This window comes from Pterocles gutturalis, unplaced genomic scaffold, assembly GCF_000699245.1.
Source record: "Pterocles gutturalis isolate BGI_N339 unplaced genomic scaffold, ASM69924v1 scaffold7276, whole genome shotgun sequence".
In the NCBI taxonomy this organism is placed as follows: Eukaryota; Metazoa; Chordata; class Aves; order Pterocliformes; family Pteroclidae; genus Pterocles; species Pterocles gutturalis.
Genome location: NW_010097715.1, coordinates 47,614 through 70,652, shown reverse-complemented (window position 1 = coordinate 70,652; position 23,039 = coordinate 47,614). Strand labels below are relative to the sequence as shown.

Below are 23,039 nucleotides of genomic sequence, written 5' to 3'. Positions count from 1 at the left end.
TGGTTGTAAAACTTTCTTGTTGAGTATGGAGTTCGCAGCAAGACGTGCAGGGCAGCGCTGCTCACGCAGAGCAAATTGCTGGGCTGTCGGGTGACGGCAGCCTTGGCGCAGCTGTTGGCAGGGCAGGCAGCGCCTGCTGCCTTCTGCCTTACCCCTGTGGCTTCTGCTCAGGCTCCAAAACCCCCACACAGCTTCCAGCACTGGCCGGGAGCAGGGAGGAGGTTATGGTTCAGGTCTTCAGGGTGATCCAATGGGAATTGCGTTGATGTGGTGTTTAGCTGTGATCCTTATCAAATGGATTGCTTCTAAGGTAGGCCATTTTATTGTTCTGTTTTGACTTACTAGGTTTGTGAGTAGCCTGAGAGAAAACAAGTCATTAAGAACTTCCCGAGTACTTATTTTTCTTTTTTAAATCTAATCTGTTTTGGAAACACATCATTCATCGTTTAAGATTGTGCTTCTTAAGTGTTCCTACATGATTTTGTTGCTCTCGACTTTTGCCTGCTTTGAAGTGGGAAGAGTGTGTTTGTAGCAGTGCCAGTTAGGAGACAGAGAAAAGGGAACTGAACAGCTTCTGAATGGCAGGAGTTTGCTTGCCTACTTTACTAACAGATATACAATTTTATAATGCTTTAAAGGCTTTGTGAAAACAAGGAAAAACAATTTTAAACATAGGGAGAATAAAACAAATTAGCACATTTTGCTTCCTGGACAGGATATCCTTTTTGTATTGTGGATTTCAGGGTTACGCGAGTGGAAATACCAGTTTTGTTTGCTTAGGTGAAATACTGGCTCCTTCACTTACTTTGTACCCTCTCCATGTGAAATGTTGGTGTTTTAAAAAATGGGTGATAATGTGAGACAAAACTAGGAGTTCCTACTCTCTCGTTCTGAAGAATGTAAGTATCCCCATAATGTATATTGTGGTAGTAAATGTTGGTGGGATTGGTGTCTGGAGATGAGACCAGGCTCTTCTCAGCATAGCATGCTGCCTACCCTGGAATTAATTCCAAAAGGAGGAATAAATTTAAGTTTAGGACTTTGAAGGAGGGCCAGAATAATTGGGTAGAATGAGGGAAACAGAAAAATAATAAATTAAGAGTTCATGCTTTTTTTATGTAGATAGTTTTTTTATTAATATACAATTTTAACATTTTTTGTACAATTAACAGGAGAACCTGAACAAACATGCATTTGAGTTTGTTGTGAAGACAAGCTTTGCCAGGTATCCATGCATGTATCCTTCAGTCGTTGCCAATAACACAGTCCTAAATTTACTAAAAACAAATGGCCAGGCTTACTTGCTAGCACTTCTGATAACTTTTGTTGCATCAAGAAAAAGACCAGGATACGCTAGTGGATATTCACTTGTGACTGAAGGCAGATTCTAAATGACAAAGTTTTATAGCTGGTGTGCTAGCCTAGTACATCATCCACATTTTACTGGTATATTGTCAAATTGCTGGTTTTCTGAAACTTGACATAAAAAGCCTGCTTAAGGATTGTCTGTAACGCAGTTTGCTCAAAGATTCTGTTAAGGTGGAAAAAAAAGAATTCTAGGTAGTTGACGACATACAGTTAAGCATAAAAACCTCTGCTGTTTATGATTGTGTTTTTAAATGTGCTAATGGTTGTTTCTTTTAAAGAATTCTTTTTTGTGTGTGTTCATACAATTATGCTACTTTGCTGTTGCTTTTGATTCTTGCCATTCTGGTTTAGTTTCTAAAGGTAATACTCCTATGTGTTTCTGTCTTCACTTGTCAGTCACTTGTGCCTTTTTTGACTGTGCTTTCTTTTCTAATTGATTTTGAAGCTTTTGTATATTCTTGTTAAATCTTGAAGCTTTTATGTTGATAAAACTTTGGGTAAATCTTATAATGCCACATGGTGTGTATATATATATCTAAGGTGTATAAGAGAAAATATCTTACAGATGCTTGTTAGATGTATGTATCACTAACATTGATAAGTATCATTCAAACAACAGCTGAGTTTATAAATGATTGTCATCTGTCTTGGGAGACAATCATGGAATAGCTTTATATGGAAGAAAATACTGAAATTGCCCCATTCAGGTATTTGCTAAACTTTGAAAATACTGCTTTGAACTCTAGTGAAATGTTTAGAAAATAGTAGTAGGACTGTTTTGTAGTGGCTTGCCTGAGTTCAGTGGCAGTTCAAGTGCTTTAAAAGAACATTTCCAGTGCTTTAATGACTAAAAACTTGGTGATGCCTTGTGCAAAACTGTGGAACTTGCATTAGCATGGAACTTCTAATTACTTGAAATAATTCTAAGAGTTATGATAAATGACAGTCTTGCTTTTGAAATGCAATAATAGTTGGAGAAATCTGGTCTAATTAGTTTGTCATTCTAGGGACTTCTAGTTGACAAACTCTTGGAAACAATCTAAGATTCTAAGTGTGTATATTTGAGGCAGCGTAACAGTAAATTGCAGTTGCCATGATATAACAGCTTTTCCAAACTTGTTCTCAGTTTCTCTTTCTGAAGACAATTCTCTGATTGTTGGGCAAATAACTTGGGCAGAAAAGCCAAGTAGGTAAAAACATCTGACTGTGTTGCAGTCCTCTGGCTTTTTTTTCCCAGGTTCTGAATGAAAACTGAGTCGAAAAATGGCAGTTGGTTACTCCATCAAATGCATAGATGGTTCTTTTTTGTGGGAGGTACTGAGGTACTGAATTTTGAAGGCCAACAGCTCTACCAGTTTGTTTCTGCTGTTACATAAGTTGATCAGCAGTTGTTTTGCTAGCTGGCGCTTGCTGAGATGAAGTGGCCAACAGTAATGCTGGTGCTCTTCTCTGAACTGGATTGGGAAGTTCTTGTGATAAAACTGGTACATCGATGGAAAAGTTTGTTTGGCACAAACAGCAGCAGATGCTCTGTTTCCAAGTGTTACATCCATGTGCTGTACTCCTTGGCATCACTGAAGTGGTTTCCCTTTGAAGATCTATCTATATCCTATCTTGGCATGTCATTCCTGTTGCACGGCCTTTAATAACTTCCTATGCTCTTGTGAAAAGATTTTCAGAAAGATCTGGCTTAAATCTCTTTTAGTACATAATCTCTTTACCTATTTTTGTGGAGTCCTTTTATCATTGTTGTTCTAAAAGGGTTAATGGATCTTCCATTTTAGTTTGAACTTCTTCCATTCACTTTCCATAAAGATGTGACAAAAGAGAGGAGAAATGAAAGCTTTTCTTATTGTATTGCCCTTTGGAAAACGACACTCTAGTATGAAACGGAAATTTAAGGTGAGGTTTTCAAAGAGGAAGTCCAGTGTAAACAATCACGTGGAAAATAAGGTGATTTGTTGCAGCCAGCATGGCTTCACTAAGGGCAAATCGTGCCTGACAAATTTGGTGGCCTTCTACAATGGGGCTACCGCGATGGTGGATAAGGGAAGGGCAGCCAACATAATCTACCTGGACTTGTGCAAAGCATTCGATGCTGTCCCATGTGACATTCTTGTCTCTAAATTGGAGAGATGTGGATTTGATGGTTGGACCACATGGTGGATAAGGAATTGGCTGGATGGTCACACTCAAGGAGTTGTGGTCAATGGCTCAATGTCCAAGTAGAGACCGGTGACAGGCAGGGGTCAGTACTGGGACCAGTGTTGTTTAACATCTTTGTTGGCGACATGGACAGTGGGATTGAGTGCACCCTCAGCAGGTTTGCTGATGACAGCAAGTTGTGTGGCACGGTGACACACTGGAGGGAAGGGATGCCATCCAGAGGGACCTGGACAGGCTTGAGAGGTGGGACCATGCCAACCTCATGAAATTCAACAAGGCCAAGTGCTGCACATGGGTCAGGGCAATCCCAAGCACAAATACAGGCTGGGCAGAGAATGGCTTGAGAGCAGCCCTGAGGAGGACTTGGGGGTGTTGGTTGATGAGAAGCTGAACATGAGCTGTCAATGCACAGTTGCCACCCAGAAAGCCATCAGTGTCTTGGGTTGCATCAAAAGAAGTGTGACTGACAGGTTGAGGGAGGTGATTCTCCCTCTCTACTCTGCTCTTGTGAGACTGCGCCTGGGGTACTGTGTCCAGCTCTGGAGTGCTCAGCACAAGAAGGACATGGACCTGTTCAAGCGAGTCCAGGGGAGGGCCACTAAGATGATCAGAGGGCTTCAGCACCTCTCCTGCGAGGACAGGCTGAGAGAGTCGTGATTGTTCAGCCTGGAGAAGAGAAGGCTGCGAGGAGACCTTGCAGCAGCCTTTCCAGTACCTGAAAGGGGGCTACAGGAGAGATGGGGGACGCAAACTTCATCACGGAGTGTAGTGACAGGACGAGGGGTTATGGCTTTAAGCTGAAAGAGGATAGATTTAGATTAGATATTAGAAATTTTTGACTGTGAGGATGGTGAGACACTGGCACAGGTTGCCCAGGGAAGCTGTGGATGCCCCATCTCTGGAGGTGTTCAAGGCCAGGCTGGATGAGGCTTTGGGCAACCTGGGCTAGTGGAGGGTGTCCCTGCCCACGGCGGGGGAGTTGGAATTCAATGATCTTTAAGGTCCTTTCCAACCCAAACCATTCTATGATTCTATGAATCCTTCCTAGTCATCTTTTACACCTGTCTTCAGTGCTGAAGCAGACCAGCTTATCCCATTCAGATGGCTGTGCTCATGTCTGGAAAGGATTTGAGGAATTTGTTGAATCACTTGGAGTTCAGCAGATATTTCCACCAGACCAAGTTGTCCTTGTGCTTGAAAAGGGAACGTGCCTAAGCATGTTAGGGTTGTCGTCAGTTTGAGGGCTAGTAATTCTGCCTGCCTGTTGGAATGATGCTTATTTGTTTCAGATTTGTACAGAGGGTCAAGGAGTTCAATATGCTTTAAGGTTGTTAATAGGTACAAAGCTTCAGGTTGACCAAAGAGGTGTCAGAGTTCTAGAAATAAAACTCTACGCTAAATGAGTTAACAGTGTTAACAATAACGTGATATTTTGAAGTGCCAGAAGTCGAGCTCTGTCCATGAAGGTTTTAGCCAAGGTTTCTGCAGGCTTGTACAGTCTATGCTACAGTCATCTCAACCGTGTAAGTATGGTAAATTTTTAGTGTAAGCACAGTCTTTGGGTAGTAATGAGGGACGAGGCATTTCTGGCAGTCACCAAGGGTAGAATACTGGTGATTAAATTGTTTGAACTGCTGAGCACTTTACAGGAACTTTAGGTCTTCAGGATGTTTTGTCTTTCTGCTTATAAATTTGCTGCACGTGACAGTTCACATCTTAATAGAAGCTGATGCATTAAATCTGTTTTTCTGTTTGCTGGGTTTAGCAAGTGGAATCGGGGCAGAGTATTTTAAAGAACCACAAGCAGGGTGGATTAATTTACTTCTCTTTTTTTGCTTTCTTTCATTTTTCTGAGTAGTGTAGGGGGTAGTATAACTAATACACTGACAATATTATTGGAAGTGGGAAAATAGGTGATATACCTCAGCCTGCAGTACGTAGTCTATTACCTGTTCAGAGCATGAGCTGGCACAAAGCAATCCATGTCTGAGTAAGTGTAATATTATTTAATTTACATAACTGTCACAAGTTGCTAAAAACCTCTGTACTATAAGCTCCCTCTGTCTGTGACTACCCACCTCAGTGCTCCTAACTACTTCACTTATTTGCCTGGTCTGAAGGTACAAGGTCTGACCACTCATCATCCACCCTGTATCTGCCCCTTGGTGGAACTTGATAATTGTTTTCCTCTTATTTATTTTATTTTAAAAAATTAAATTAAGGAAGTGTGTTTAGGACACTCTACCAGTTTAGCAGAATTAGCTGAAGTTGTCCTACTGCTTTTGAAGCATTATTATTAAGGTTTACACAATAGATTGGTTTCCTAAGGAAAAAGAGATGAACTTTGAAGGGTAATTTTAAAAGGATTTGATTGTTCAAAGATTCCTCTGAGATCTTTCAGAGTCCTTGCAGAAAGAAATCGCTTGTTTGTATAAAGAATTGGTTTATATTTTCACAAATATTCTTTGTGTTTGCTATCATACATGGATGTACTACTTTATCTAGCAAATAATATTTCGTATTTTAGAGAGAAAGTAATATTTTAGAATCAATGTATCAAGAGGATGTTTTTTTTTTTCAGTAAATTTTTGCATATTGTTTTCCTTCTCAGAGATTAATGCTCCATGTGGGTATGGTTGTTCTAGCTGCATGTGGGCTTAGCTTCTCCTGTATTAAATTACAGAACTGTATTGACCATGTCCAGAAATTTGTGATAGGTGGAAATTGCAAGTTAGCACTAAACTACATCACTGATTGTGCCCAGTCCATAATATGAAATGTTCAAGGCTACTGAAAATATATGCATCTGAGATTTGCTGAAACCCAAAGGTAGGTTATATGAAGAAATTTGAGAATGTTAGTGGGAAATGAGCATTATTTTTTGCTGATGAGATGTATTGCTGCCTTTCCCATCAGGACAGGCACATAGCTGTGAGAAATGCTGTACAAACATATTTAAGGGAAGAATTATTTGCATGGTTTATGATCTTCCAAGGAAATACAGAACAAAAGTTCAGACAACATAAAAGTGCTGTACAGGGAGTTCTTCCTTATAGTCTTTACAACAGCTACTATAATTGGACCCCATTTGGAGCTAGGTCTTTGGTCATTTCTGTAATTAAATTTTAAGCTTACCTTTGGAAGAACTTCTCTGATTTCAAGTGTGTTTCTTGTTTTAACATGAAAGATATTAAAACAATTAAGTGTAAGTTCTGGGTTAGCAGTCAACGCATCACTTGTACAAATCATGCTGATAGAGGTTATTAGTCTCTAGTCTGTGTGCATTCTTTGGTAAATGTTTATAAGCGGTTTAGCCTTTTTTTCCCCTTCCAAGTAATTTGTTTCTTTATCTATTTTTCTTTCTTTTAGAATTCTTCTAAATGTCCAACATGTATTTTTCTGTGCTGTTTTCTGAAATAGTTTGGTTTCCAGTCTTTTGAACTTGGGCATTTTCAGGTTGTTGTGTGTCACTGGTGCAGTGTTGTTCCTGCTAGAAAAAAAAAGTGACTGCGTTCACCTCTAGGTTAGCTTTTATCTGAAGTTCTCAAAGGAGTATGATAACCCTTTGTGGCAGCTTTACTGTCCTCAGTGTAAGTACGTGTGGTGGACACAGAAAGGTCATAGGCGTTTTTAACGCGCACGCATGCACGCAAATCTTATTTCTTTAAAGAGCAAATGTTGTGAACTGGCAAAATTGAAGTCTGATTGCATAAGCGATCCTCTGATCCTAGGATTAAGAAATAACATTAATGAGTGTTAATTTTATTAATGCCCTAGGAAACAGCAGAAGAGGTGAAAGTACAGTAAAGGCAAGGCACAAGGTGGGGTGCTAGGTCATGCCAAGCTTTGAAGACTACATGATGCCAGTGTTGTGTAACTATGAGAACATTCCCCCAGTTTTTAGCTATTAGAGGAACAGTTCCCCACACCTGTGGGAGACTTCCTGGCTTATAACTATTATCACATTAGCTGAGTATGTATGGAACATACATCTCTTTGGTAGGTAACAAATACAGCTTATATGGGAGTATCTTGATATTGTGCATGGATAGCTTGATGACTGTTTCAGACTTCTGTCATCAAATGTGAAATACCACTTGTTTACCCATTATATGTTACATCCTGCTTCAGTGGTACCTTGATTTGCCTACAGAAAGTACTGAGTGGAATGAAAGTAGCATCTGGCAGCCAAGTCCTGCCCTTGCAGAATATAGGTTGAATTCCTAGGACTGCAGTAATGAGAAATTTTGTGTTCTTCTTTTAAAAGGACTTTTAGCTTTGAAAGATGGAAATACCCCCTAGGTAAAAGGAAATAAACCAGGAACTGCAAGTATTTGTTTTAAGCATTACATTCTAGAAGGCTATGAGGATCACATTTTTTGTGTCTGCTTAATCTTTTTCTGCCTTTTGTTTTTATTGTGAGGAATGATTGGGGAAAGAAATTTAGGAGGGGTATTTTTTTCCACACTCTGGTCCTGTTTTTCATAATCTCTTTACTACCAATTCCTGTCCTTCCTTTGTCACCTCTGCAAACAAAATCAGTATATATGTATTTGAAAGATGCATGTTCAAATTTCCAAAATTAATTTTGAGAGTTAAATTGGAAATGGGAAATTGATACTTTATTTTCATTTCAATTTAAAATGATTCAGTTCTAACTTCTGTTACATGCACCTTTTTTTCAGAGACGTGGAGCAATTTCCTATGACAGCTCTGATCAGACTGCGTTGTACATTCGTATGCTAGGTAAGCATACCAGTTTCTGTATTGCAAAGTTCTGATGTTAATGATAAATTTAAAAATTATTTTTTCTTATATTTGGGTGTTGAATTCTTGAACTTATAATTCCCTTTTTCCTGGATAATATTCTGCTTAGATTCTTTAGAATAGTTTGAGTTCTTTTGTGTTGACTTGGGTTTTTTGGTTGTTTGCCTTTTTTCTTTTTTTCTGAGTTAGCCATTGTGTCAGATGTTTTACTCCTGTATGTAAAAAATAAAAAGTTCTTACAATTAACCTAACATGTTTGGTAGAAGTTAAGTTTTCCAGGTGTTTCATGATTGATCTTTATTTCTGTGATGGAATTTATCGTCTTGGCATGATATCCTTCTGGTTAAAACTGCAGCTTAGAGAACATTTGTGTGAGAGTTACCACATGCTTGTGAAAACTTAAGTACTGAGGCTATGAAATGCTCAAGGGGTTCTTAAAATAATGGTATAATTCTAAACAATACTTCTTGTACTACTTCTAGAAGATGACTTGAGAAGGGAAAGGACATGTGACAGGGCCAGTAGTTTAGTCAGCTTACTGAAGAGTGTTTCCAGAGTAGCAACTAGATAAAGGGTAAAGCAGAATTAAAATGGGAGGATAGTATTGAGAGGGGCAAGCATCCAGGGGAGACCCTCTGTGATAGTGAGTGCACAGAAAAAAAGGAGGAGAAAGATGCAAAGCTCTTGCAGGTCTGGCTGCCGGGTTCAGGCTGCTGGTGGTGCAGATGGCATGGGGACTGTGTATATACTCTCAGTCTGTTTCACTGCAAAATTACTCCACTTAATTTAAGCCATCTTGAGCTATGATTTTGTGTTGAAATGGACTACGAATGCTTGCATGATGTCTCGCACAGCTCAATGAACATCAACAGCTAGTGATTATAAATTGTTAACTGACTCCAATGACATCAGCCAGAACATGTCTTTTTATGCTCTGAGTCTTTCCAGTTTAGTTTTATATTGTACTTATTAAAGTCCCCAGAAATTCGTAACTATGAATTTAAAGTTGTAAGTTATATGCATGTGTACACGTGTGTATATATATGAATTTAGTCATAACCTATGTATGTAGGCATATGCGTACATATGTATACATAAATCCAGTTTTGACTTAGCATCTTCATGGTTTTGTTTTTCAATTATTTTGATTTTTAAGTTTGTGAAGTTGTTAATACTATAGCACTGTCTACTGAAGGATTTTTGATTATGCGTACATATGTATACAAAAATCCAGTTTTGACTTAGCATCTTCATGGTTTTGTTTTTCAATTATTTTGATTTTTTTAAGTTAGTGAAGTTGTTAATACTATCGCACTGTCTACTGAAGCATTTTTGATGAGAGAATGTAATTACTTTGGAGATTTGTTAAGAGGAGGACAGAAGATGCTGGCTTCTAAATATCTATTGAAAAAGCTGAGTTTTTTTTGTTGTTGGATATAGGTTTATTTAATTTTCAAAAATTAAAAATAACTTTTGGATTTTTAATAATCCTTTTTGCAGGAAGGAACAGTAGAATTCTTCAAAATGTGATTTTTTTTTTTTCTGCGCTAGTCATAATAAGAAAGTAAATTCAGACCTGGGGTGGTTTTGTTTCCTTGATTTTGTTTTTTTTTTTCTGCGCTAGTCATAATAAGAACGTAAATTCAGACCTCGGGTGGTTTTGTTTCCTTGATTTTGTCATACTTTTAAACTAAATTTATTTTGTGCTGTAACTAGAAAGTACAATGTTTTTGCTGCTTCAAAATCCTACGAATTGAGTACTTTTCATTTCACAGCAGGGGAAATATGTATTAATTTATTTCAAAATTGCACTGATATGCTTGAATTAACGCTACTGTAAGTTATATGCCTGTGTGTTTATCTTTTTAAAATTAATCTGCTAGTGATAGAAACTCAGCTTGTAAGAAAATAATTCTTAGTTTCTGGGGAGTATAATCTGATTTCTTTTGCTACTTTGGAAGTTTAACTGTACCATAAAGTAGTTAGGCCCATCATTTCTGCATAAAGGTTTGTGATAATGCTCAAGTAAATCAAGAGGGAAGCAAAGCATAACTTCCTGTGGTTCTTGTCATATACACCTGAACTGAGGGGAAAATGTAATTTGTTTTGAAATCTTTCTTTGACTACTCTCATAGGCAGAACTGGAACATATTCAGAACGTGTTTTCACTTGTTCTCTCATGGGAATTAATTAGACTGTTTGGTGCTTTTTATGAATAGCGTAACTCTTGCTGGCCTTTGTTGCTGTTCAATGATGCTGGCTGTTCAGAGGCAGGATGTCTCTTAAAGGACTGACCTCTCCTAACTTTGGCTGGGGGGAGGAGGGTGCCAACAACCAAACAAAAAGTGGCTCAATGGATGTTTGAATCAGTATGCTAAATTTGTATTACTTTCTCAGTTGTTGGTGATCACTTTGTTTTCCCAAATGTTATGTACACTACACTGTACAAGTTAGCAACTATTTCCAGATTTATTAGTGTTGTATTTGTAAATGGACTGTAGAAAAGACCAGCCTGAAAGCTGAACAGTTGGACACATCAGTATGTAGAAACATTCGTAACAGACCAGGTTCAAGAATGAATATGTTCATTTAGAGTTTTTTGCAAGAAATGTGAAGTATTGCATTTCCCGTACAGAATTGTGAGGGTTTTGCTTTTGTTTGTTTATTTGTCTTAGTACATTTTAGCCGACTAAGCTGTAAGGAGTCCTCACAGCTGTAACTTAACAGGAAGTTAGGCACAGTCATGAGAGGTTTTGCCTTTTACTTGGTTGGTTATTATTCCAAACAGACTATATCTGCTAATAAAATGTACCTCAATAAGGTGTTTATTTTAGCAGACCAAAAATATAAAGCTGAAGGTATCTAGGACACCTCCCTCTGCCTCTGTTTAGCTGTGCTGGCGGTAGAGTTGCTTCCTTTAATGTTTCCAGGCTGTTCCAATGGGAGTCCAATGGAAATGCATTTGCACCAAGGAAACAGAAATTTCTGAGGTATGGCAGTGTTTCCAGGTTCAATTTAAAACATCAGATTTTAGGGGCACAGAAAATAAACGACTAACTCTTAACTATCTTCATCAGTGTCATTTATAAACAAACAGCGTTGACTCTGACTCATCTGTCATACCCCATTCCCAAAATATACACTAAGCCACTCCCAAGTGGCTTATTTGCTATTTTAAAATATAGATACAGATGCAGCATTGTAGAATTTTTTTCTTTTAAGACCTCTGAAGGGCTAATATATCTGCATCACCTCAGTCAGCTACTTCTCTCAGCAACTATGAGGAATTCTCAAAATTTCTTGTAAGTGCTTCTGTGTAATCTTAATATGTTCTTCCTTTTTCTCTTCTTTGCTTTTCTGGTTTCTTTTTCTTGTTGTTTTATATTGCCTGAAAGTTTTGCTACTGTGCATGGGGTGGAAAGACTGGGGCAGTGACTGTATCAGTGAGCATGCACCTCTCAACTAAACTGGAGCATTTTACCCTCCTTCAGAGGTCTTGATCACTTCAAATAGGCAACAGTGGAGGCAAGCTACTGTGTAATGCAGGTGCACATTGTTCTTTGGTAGCAGTTGTTGTGTTGCATTTCTTTTGCTTTAATTCTGACATATTCGGCTGACCTGTCATTTGTTTCTCCAACAAATTCAATAGGAACTTTAATCTCTGAAGCTAGTAATTCTTTCTGGAAATCCTGTTCTTCACAACTTCATGCCTTTGACTTGCGTGGTTTACCCTCACATGGTGGCTGTTGTAATTTCTACTCCCAGTTGTCCTCCATGATCTCTGAGATTTCTGCCCCTGCTCCAGAAGGCCTCAGCTCCCCAGGCAGCTGCTGCATTGTTACTGTGCCACTCTGGAGTGTTAGGGTAGCATGAAGTGTGTGCTGTGTAACCCTAACGCACAGGGATGTCAGCTATGGCATTTCAGCTGCCTCGTAAGTATCAGAGCTGTCTTTGCGGTGTGAGCAGGAATCTGAGAGAGGGGTAGGAACTAAACAATCTGTCTCAAGGTAAGTTTTGTTACAGCCCTGATTCCTTTTCAGTTTTCAGTTATATCTGTCTCAAGGTAAGTTTTGTTACAGCCTTGATTCCTTTTCAGTTTTCCGTTACAGCTGCAAACCTCCTTACATTCCTTCTTCCACTGTTTATTCAGTCATAAATTGATTTCCTGCACGTATAGCCTTTCTCTTAAAAATGCAAACAATCCTGGTCATGTAGAACTATTTAAAAAAAAATTGTAGTTAAATACTCAGGCAACAGATATTTTGTCATGTTTGCACAAAATCAGATTTTGAAGGGAAGGCTTCACATTTGTTGAATCCTTCTCTTGATTCTTTGGATTCACAGAAACTCTCAAAGAGGAAAAAAAATTGTGTCTGGAAGTCCACTGTCATTAAGATGCTGGACTTGAATGTGTTCCCCTAAGGAGACAGAGGAGCCTGAGATAAAAACTGTCAGCTTGCTACCGCTTCTGTGCTCCCCCCCTCCCTCCCACTGTGGAAATTTACCTATAAGCGAACAGTGCATTCTGATGGTTTCAAAAGATTTTTTAACTACTTTTGATTTTTTTTTTTAAGGCCTAAATAAACAAAGACTATTCATAAGTTCTTTTGGTTTCGGCGTTGAATTTTAATTATCTTTCATCCACCATAATAATGATTGGTTCTGAGGTTGGACTTCTATAGCTGTTTGAAGGAATTATGTAACACTGTCCTTTTGGCTGATCTTAAATCTGAAATGCCTTGTGCCTTTACCTATGATGATAAACATGTATCTTGCTTAAAATTAAATTCTGTATCAGAGTCATAGGGTTACAAAAAACTTGTACAGGATTTCCCAAGCAAATCAGATGTGAATATGTTATCTTGTGTGCAGGCACAGTGAAGTGGGTACATTTGGGATCTTTGCCGGTCAGATTATCTGAAGAGCGAATGCCTAATAATGGTCCAGTATTTCTGAATGCTTTGGGACATATGCAGTAGAGATTAGTCTCTCTGTGCTAATAGCACATTTCATAATGTACAGCCAGTTTGATGCTATTCCTTTTTATGCTTCTATACATGTGAAATTTCAGATGTATCTTCAAATTCCACTTATACCAATTTTTCCAAGCGCATTTCTTTTCTGTATTCTTGAAAAATGCAGTTCTGTACAGTGATAATGGAGACAGCTCTTCTGCCTTTGTTTTGACCCAGTAGGAATTTCTACTTCGTTTACTGTGATATATTCCAATCCTGTAGAAGTGATATCTTTCTCCAGAATAAATTCAAATGTGTCTAAAAAAAATTCATCCATTGTTGAGATCTTCATTCTTAACAAAATACCCTCTGCTTCTACCATGATCAAGGAGAGAGAATTTTGTTTAACCACTGTTTAATGAAAATATTTTGCTTTCTTTGCTGAAAATTTATTTATTTATGCAAGTAAATACCCTCATTTTACCTTTGTCTTATTACAGTTGCCTTTTTAATAGTTTGCCATGTGCATTTTAGTATATAATTTCTTCTTTTGGCTAACTATTCCTGTAAATTATGTTTTAATAATTACTGTTAAAAGCAGTGTAGTTAGTTGCACTTCTGCATTTTACTTGTAGACAGTTTTTCTTATTGTCCTACTCAAAATCCACAACGTTGCAGCCATTTAAAGGGTAACAGGGATACTGTTATTCCAACTATGCTGTTAGACTAGGTACTAGTAAGTAAAAAACAAAGCAGAGAGGAATTTTCTGGATATCATTTGTCAGATGAACCTGCTTGTTTTGTTACTTGCAGCTATTTGCATGTTAGTCTTCAGGTGTTTTCTCTGTGAACTTTTCCTCTTCTTGATACTTTGAACAAGTAAATTGTTCCCCAAATCCTAGTTGTACACAGGCTGAAACTATTTGGTAATTCACATTACGGTTGCTAAATTTTGAAAGTTAAGACTGCTTTGAAAGCTAAATATAATTCACAAAAGTTGTATCACCTTTTCTGTAAGAAAATTATCTCAACTGAAAAAACTCTATTTTTCTTTTAATTCAGCTGGTGAACTCATTCACACAGCTGTAGCTATGACTGGTTTCCCAGATAAATATGAGAGAAAGGTAATGAAAGTTGCATTTTCCTCCATGTAAACTGATACTTTCATACCCAGCTACTAGTGCATTTGCTGCTGCTTTTCCAATATTTCCTTCCTTTTTCTTTTTTATTCACTTATTTTGCAAATAAAATTCACCAGTTGCTTGTGCCTAACAGAAGAGTTCTACAATTTGCTGCCTCTGTATTGCCTGGAACAAGATGAGCCTCTTGCAATCTGCTCAGATGAATGCTTGAAAACTTTATAAGTAATGGTCTGAAAAGTAATATTTACAAGTAGTAATTGGGTTACTTTGCCTTGTGGCTGTGTTAAGTTTTTCAGTTTCAAAAAACCAAAAGGAGTAATAACTGAAAAACACATGTGTTTGGTATGTTTTTACTGATACGTAAACTCATTATTTGGGGACCCCTGAGTCTACTTATCTTTTTGTGGTCCTTCCAATGTGCTTCACAAGGCAACATTCATATGAAATGTGTTACTGTAGATATGTCAGTGTTTATAGATGTGTATCTCTAGAAAGATACCTATTAAGCAGTAAAGGTATGTTACTGAAGTTTTAGTCAGTATCTTTAGCTATTTTCTGACTTGAGTTCCCTGCTTTAGCATTGTGAATTAGCAGGTTGGAGAGGAAAAGCACACTCAAGATGTTAGAATATTATGGAAATATATATGGAAATAAAACAGCTATATTTTTATTTTGTTCTTATAAAATTAGTCTTAGTTCCTTGAGTTAAGTACTCAAGTACATACAAAAATCACTGTGTTTGAGGGCAGGAGAATACGGCACTTGAAGGATTTTCATAATTAGAAGCAAGAACATTTTCACATCTTAAATCTCACTTTTTTTGTTACAATTTGAGGAAGGGAAACATTGCGTTTGATCCTTCAAGGTTTGTCCAAATTTGTAATTGCTAAAGGATTTTAGGTGAAAGCTTTTAATCCAGGTGAACTAGCATTAATGCATTCAAATACGTAATGAAAGAGTGCTGATCAGCTTTCAATTGGTAAAATGCATAAATAGAAATCAACTAGCATGCTGAAAGATGCAGGTTGAAGCTAATTGAAGTGCGAAATAGTTTCATAAATTTTTAATACTGAGTTTTGGTATTTTAATAGGCTCTTGTGTAATATTCAAACAGCTGAGCACAAGTAAGTAAATGCTAGTGGGAAAATATTCTGTTACGTAATATAAAACCATATTGTAATGGGCTTATTTGCTACAAGCTACCATTTCTAGAAGCTGAATCTTTTTCATACTATACAAAATGTGAACGTTTTATGTGTGTTAGTGAGAAACAAATCAACCTTTAATGTTTTTGTTTCCTGTCATATTCAGGTGCATTTTTACCATACTGGTGTAGCAAGCTGTACCTAATTTCATCTGAATGCTTATCACATGCTTCTGGCAACGTATGCTTAGGCAGGAGAGATTTGGACAAGAAAGCATGCGATTGCATGTTTAACAAGTCTTCAAACTTTGTTTTGAATTTCACCTTTAAAACAAGAAGCATTGAAATAGGCCTATTGTTTGAATAACCCTCCTCCATTAAGTACATGAATCTTTACCCCTTCAGGCTGTGTTCATTTGCATTTTATCTCTGCCACTCTTCCACACTTTTATTTCACTCTTGACCCTGTTTCTAGGAGATGTGCGAGTAAGAAGTCGGGCAGGATTTGAAACAGAGAGAAGAGGTTCTCATCCATACATTGATTTCCGTATTTTTCACTGTAAGTATTTAAAAGCAGATAAATGACAAATAAACAAAGGCTTCAATTATTTTTAGAGGCCAGGAGTTAAAGTTACCAGCTTATTTCACAAGACCATTTTTTTATACTTCTTAGGGAAATCTTTTGTGCGACGTCATTAGTAAAAATAAGAGAAAAATCTTCACTGCTAAATTCTGTTCTTAAAAATATAGTTTTAAATCCTTGAATTTAGACCTGAATCCCTATGGAAATGAAGACTTTTATATACAGCTGCTGATGTGTGTGCCGAGTTATTACTTGGCAGACACAATCACTTGAGAAGAATACTTTCCTGCTTTTATATAGCAGCAGAAGGGCCTGGTCCAGGATGATGTTTGAAGAGAATTACAGTAGATGTTAATATTCTTGACCTGATCATAATCAGTTAACATTACATATACTCAAACATGTAGCTAGGACTTAAATATTTTGGATCTAGACAAATCTTAAATGAAGATTAAAGTGCTGTAAGAAAACAACAGACTTGAATTTCTTTGTGTTTTAGGAAACATTTTTTCTCAAATGTTAAAAGAATACTAATTTTTGATATTTTCACTTCTTTCTCTACATCTGTACTGTTATAACTAAATATGTCAGTAGTTGTTGTCATAACTACTACCATATAAATATGCAGCAAAAGTGCAGGGGATTTAAATCTTAATACATTAATATTATTGGCATAATTTAATTAAGTGTCATAAAGTATCTGTATCTACATTGTATCAGCACAATTCCAAGTATTCTGAATGGATTGGAGAGGTTCAGAAAAACTGTTTCACGGTAACAAGTGTGGTTGTTGTAATTACCTTACTAATAAAAATGAGTGGCAGAAACTGTGCTAATTAATATTCTGATCTTAACTGAAGTTACTTTTTAAAAAGTAGATCACTATATATATTTAAAACTGTTAAAACTCTTAGTTTCATTCAAAAGTTAGTATCTTAAAATAGGTGAGAAAACAAAGTTTGAAGAGTACACTATATTAATTTTTTCAATACAGAGGATAAGAATTGTCTCATGTCCTGATTAAGTATAATAAAAATTCTCAGTAGAGACAGCATGCGGTTTATGAAATTGCATAACTGTCTTTTTGTATGCGTGTGTATATAATATGTGGCATTTCATGCTGATATGGGAAAATACTAACAGAAGTATGAAAAGAGCTACCTGTTAAAAGCCGGTCATGTATGATATTGCTGTTGTCAAATTAACTGTATTTTCTGTGGCATTCATCATGCTGCTGCTTTCCATCCTGATGATTGTACATCAAGCAGATCGTGACTAATCAGGAAAAGGATTTTCACACCCTTTCTTCTTGCCCCTACTTGTTCAGGCACAGGCACCAACTTTTAGCAACATCAACTGTCGTGTCTGATGACAGCGAGGAATGTTGCTAGGAGGCCCAAAAAATTCTTTGGCTGTAACTTACCTTTCTAGTCAGCTGCTGTGGCAGTTTTCAGAGTTGTCATATTATAGTCAGATTTTTTTCTGCTTCAGGACTGTGGCCTGTTGCAGCTTTGCTCTTTGACTTAAGACTCCTTTTGCTTTGTTGAGTTTCTTTCAAGGTCAATAAAGAGCTCAGCCCCATTTCTCCTCATATCACTAGATTATCTATTAATTTACAGACATTTTTTAAATCAGTAAAATGTTTTATTTTTCTCTGCAATGCTAATTGAGTCCTGGTCACTGTTTCCCTAATTGTTTTAAGCAAAAGAGTTTTAGTATCGTACTGTCAGACTGCGGGTAGAGGGAAGTTGTGGGAATCAGATATGACCTCATCTCTAGGATATTCTCCCCTCCCCGCCCCACCCCCTCCCCAGTAACTCCGGAAGGATTTTGCCACATAGAGCTACATGGATGAAAAACGTTCACTCATGTGAGCAGTAGATGTAGCATGTGAGAGAAGCCAGCCGCCTTTTCTTTGCTTGGGGCAAAAACTGGACTGAAAAGGGTCTCTTCTGCAGCTGAAGCATACTAAACCATCTGAATGTTGGCTTTTTTTTTCCCCCACCGCAGCTGCATACTGAACACCAGTAATGCATGGATATGCTTCCTTCATGGTGGCTGTAGAGTTTCACTCTAATTTTCTTCTACTATGCACTAACTTTACTGTGTGATTCTAAATATTTTGCAATGATCATTGCTTACCTGTTTTGCTGATGAGTTGTATACTGGCTATCATTCACAGTGTTGACGCATTGTTTGCTGTTTTGTATTTTGCTTAGCTAACTTTTGTTGTTTAGCATTATTTTCTTTTTCTGTCGATGTTTTGTGAAGAAGCTGAACATCTTTCAGGAAGTCCAGCTAATAATCTGCTGACCAGTTTTATTTTTCCAATATTTTATTAGTAGGCTCCTAGCCCAGTATTTTATTGGTAGTTTTGAAGAATACTGAATTTTCAATGCATTATTCTTATTTTCAGGAAGCTACTTTTTTGTTGTTGTTTGGGGGTTTTTTTTAAATAATCATTTATGTTTCCTGACATTATTTTTACTTGCAACTTCAACTAGTGTTACCAAAGTAAAGTTTGTTAGCATTTAGTTCTTAAGACCACTTCTGTTTCTTCTTAAAGATTATAAACTCAGTGTCTGCATCTTCATCCCAGGTTCTGTAACTGGCACATGAATATTCAAGTTTCTGAATTGGGTAGAAGTATTCTCAATGGTAATTTCTTTCTAGGAAATATGATGTTAAAATGATTGTTGGAAAAAAGTCCTTTTTGTTGTTGCTAGAGATGGTGATAATGGGAGTCACATCTGAGGATTACTAAATGCGCAATTTGACTGATGATCAAACTAAGTTTGAGTGGTAATTTTCCTTCTATGTTGTCCATTATTCCAGAAGTCACATTTTTGTAGCTAATGGCAGGAACTAGCCAGGAGGAATAGCTCAATAAACAGTTTTATTTCAACAAGACTGTTTCCCAATGAATGAGGAAAGTCAAGATTGTATTCTTCATGTTGGTTGGTAATTTGTTAACATGAGGACATCAATTAGTAGTTTTTTTGTTTCTGTGGCCTGTTGTTTATGTCTGTGTGAGACCACGGGCATAAACTCAAGTTAGCAGCTAAAACTCGCCATGTCTGGAGAAGAAAGAGCAGCCACAGTAACTTTCTCCTTCAGAAGTAAATTTTTATCTGAAATATAATGGTCTGGTTTTGTTCAATGGATGTACATATTTCACAGTTACACAGTAAACTGTGTACACTTTAATATTTCGAGTTTAATATAGAGCACTGAATCTTATTTTCACTCCTCAGGTAAAAAGGAGAGAGTTTGTCAGTTTACTGTCTGACAACCCAGCATGTACTGTTTGGTTTTCAGGGAAGTTACTGAAAAAGTGATTGCAGTGGTTATAGCCACTCTTGCTCTCTGCTGATTTACAAATAGACTATGGGATTACTTTTTTTTTTGCATTACTCAGGACATCATAGGTAATAATTCAGTCTGCAATGCTGACAGAATATGTTGATAAAAGCTAATGCAAAAGAAAATATTTAGTAGAAGAATTGGTAAATAACAGTATAAAAAATACTCCCTTTTTCAGAAATAGCAAGCCATCAATAACATTTTAAGTTTTGTTTTCTTGCTATTGAGATGTTGCCAATAACATCTATAGTTTTTATGTACGTGAATCTTTGATTATGTTTGTGAGGATTTTCTAGCACGCACAAACAAAAGCATATATAATATGCCCCAATCACTCACTGTTTGACCTGAAAGAGAAACCCAATCAGCTAATGTGCTCGGTGATATGTACAGTATGTTGTAGTGAGGAAGCGAGGCCAAAATGAGGAAAGTGAAGCTGAAGTGAATAGTTAACAGCAAAAATATTGGGACTTGTCTTATGCAGATAAAACTTACATTAACACTTTCAAGCTTCCTTTTTAGGAAAGGGTTGTTTCATATAGTCTGGAAGAACCAGATAAAAACTGAATACTTGGTTTTGTGGAGAGGAAACTTTTTCTTCTTGCTTTTCCTGTTGTATCTGTCAAAAGGTTTTTAGAATTCTTTCCTGCCACTCTAGTCTGAGACACTCCTCTGGGGAGATGGTGATGTTGCCAACACATGTGGCTCTCTTTTGTGTTTTATAGATAACCGAATATATCATATCTGTGAATTAAAATATCCTGGAAAGAAGAAAGGATTTTTGAGTTAATCAGTATGTTTCTGTAAACATATAGGAAGGGCTCAATTTTGAATCAAATTGATGCTTGCATACAGTACAGTGGTTCACATAGGAGACAAGACAATGTGATGGGAGCTTCAGACTTCATTAAGGCTTAGGTGGTTCTCCTTAGTTGTTTATGGAGCCTTTTTCGTGGGGAAATGAAAGGAAGAGTTTTTAGGTGACTTATAGGTGATGGATAAATCTAATTCTCTTTCTTAAGAGCGCAAGCACATGAAGAAATTCCAGATTTTGCCTTTGGTATGCATCTTTCATACTGTTTACTTGGAAATTGCAGTTTACGTAACATTTTATACAGTACTTTGAGATTTGGCAAAGGTGTCAGCATCTACTGTTTGCAGTGTTGTTTTGAACTTTTCAGTTTCTTGGAAAAGGTTTACCTTGGACAGTGAATTTAGACTTCCCTTGGGTGCAAGGCCAGAAGTCAGGGAAGAGTTCAAATCCAAACTGATTGCCTTAAACAATTTGGGAAATCTTTGTGTAACAGCACCTGATGATGCTTTTGACAGTATCATCTGGAGGGATACTGAGATAAAATGAGCATAGTCCAGATGAAGCTAAATGCCCTTTTTTTATTTCAAGAATATAGAGGAATTACCTAGCTGAATCTGATTAAGAGTAATTGTCTGTCTTGTTCAACAGTCTACTGTGAAGAAGGGTGAGTTTCACAATGAATAAAGTCATGCAAGAAGATTTCTGTGTGGTCATAGGTTGAAGTAAGTATTTGTTTCTCTGTGAAAATGTCAGCAATGAGGAGTGAAAAGCTTGTACTCAAGAGATTTCTCTAGAAGCTGCCTTTCTGTGAAGGATGCATTCTGAAATTTTAATTATTCACAGTCCAGATTATTCAAATAAATTGTTTTCCTCAATGTGAGAGAAATTTTGACTTATGTTTAGTGTGTAGAATGCAGTCACACAAGGGGAAGTCATAGAAAATGTCCTAAATACAGCTTTCACTGAAAGAAAACAGTGAAGATGAAGTGAAAAGTGAGTTGGAAGCTCAAGTAAGCTTGGTTGAGGAAGATTTCAGGCTAAAAGCTTCCAATTGAGAATACAGGACAGATTTTTTTTTTTTTGCTATCCTAGATGGTTATTTTACCTACCTTTTCTTATTTTCATGTTTCTGTAAAACAGCATGTGTGTTCTTGAGTCTTGCTGTGGTGCAGCTCAGTGTTTTATTGCTGAGGTAAGTTTGGCCTTAAAAGAAGACACAGCCACACTTTATTTTTCTTTTGTGTAGAACCTCTCCAAGGTGTTCTTTCTCCAAGTAGTTTATTTTGAAAGGCTGGAGTTTTTGGTTTGTTGGGGGTTTTTTTTGTTGTTTTTGTTTTGTTTTGTTTTCTTTTTTTTTGGGGGGGGGGTGTGGGATTTTTTTTGGGGTTGATGGACAACTTGGCATAAAGTGTGAGAATTCTTCTGTTTTTATCTCTGCTCCCAGTTTAACTTTTCTGTTGACAGTCACACAGACTCTTAAAGGATATTCTTTTTCTGTCAACCATGATGTTTTTTGAATTCTTTTGAATTCTTATTTCATTTGTGGGGATAAAAAATAGCAAAAAAACTATTACTTGATGGTTCCGTTGTTCCACTGCTGTAGAACTGAAGAATTCTAGAACACTGAAGAGTGGTGTTTTCTTGGAAGATATCAAGAAAAAGATCTGGTGATGGTCTGGGATATATTATCCTGCTTTTGGGAAGAGAGTCAAGCTGTTACGTGTCATTTACTTGTTTGTTCTTCAAGAGCATCAAGATCTTGATTAAGCATAAACCATTTTTTGTAAGGAATGTTTGTGTATCGTGATGATATTCCTCTAAATATTTTGCTTCAGTGAGGTTTGTCTGTTGACACTATAAGGTTGTGAGCTACAGATCTGCCATGCCCAGTGGGTAGATTCAGGTCAAAAAGAAGTACACAATTGCAGGATTGCTGGGGTTATGATTCAGTAAATTGGTAGAGAATATGCTTCGTATGTACTGCTTCCTAGTCCTAAGATAATTGCAAAATGTTATGCAGTCCAGCACAGGAATGACATTGTTCAATTTACTTAATTTTGTGTCTTTCTTGGAGTGTTTACAGAGATATTAAGGAGATCCAAAATTCAAACGAGTTGTATGGGCAAGAATCCTTTAGATACCTTTTCTCAGTGTTTTCTTTACACTTTTGGTGCTGTATTATTTAAAGACTTAGAGTGCCTTTGGAGAATTGGCATTTAATTCATACTGAAGTAGTCTAATCCCTGCACTTTGAGTGATTGCTCTCAAACTATCTCTGCTTTGAGTGGAGGATTGGACTAGAGGACTACTAGAAGTATCTTCTGTCCCAGACGAAATGGTTGTACCATTCTGTGTCTCTATACTTTGCTAAGGCAGTATTTCATTTTGTAAGATACCTCAGGAAATGAGTTATCTTTGGTGGTGATGCTTAACAGTTGCCCTCCATCTGTTGAAAACTACTGGAGTTACTACTAAAGTGGTGGTACTAGTAGAGTTTCTTGGAACTTTACAATTTTGCTGATTCCAGTCAGAAGACACATGCAAAACCATGTTTATTGAGATAATCCTTAACCACAGTATATTTTCCAGTGATCATTAATATGTGGGAAAGAAACTTGAAAGAATGTGTACATAAATACATATCTGTGATACATTAAAAACAAAAGTCTGGCTTAATTTTTTTCTGTTAAGGAGAAAAGAGGGTATAGTGCCTTACAATGGCACTATCAGGGCTTCA

At 37.0% G+C, this 23,039-nt stretch overlaps 1 protein-coding gene across 1 annotated transcript in view; it reads left to right on the top strand.

The window, feature by feature from the left end:
- The first annotated feature begins 250 nt into the window (after positions 1 to 250).
- PDE7A (phosphodiesterase 7A) overlaps positions 251 to 23,039 on the top strand; it is a 42,463-nt gene continuing 19,674 nt past the window's right edge. Inside the window, exons 1-3 of the mRNA XM_010085068.1 lie at positions 251 to 310; positions 8,220 to 8,280; positions 16,018 to 16,101. Of these exons, the coding sequence (XP_010083370.1) occupies positions 251 to 310; positions 8,220 to 8,280; positions 16,018 to 16,101 (205 nt within the window). The remainder of the gene's footprint in view (positions 311 to 8,219; positions 8,281 to 16,017; positions 16,102 to 23,039) is intronic.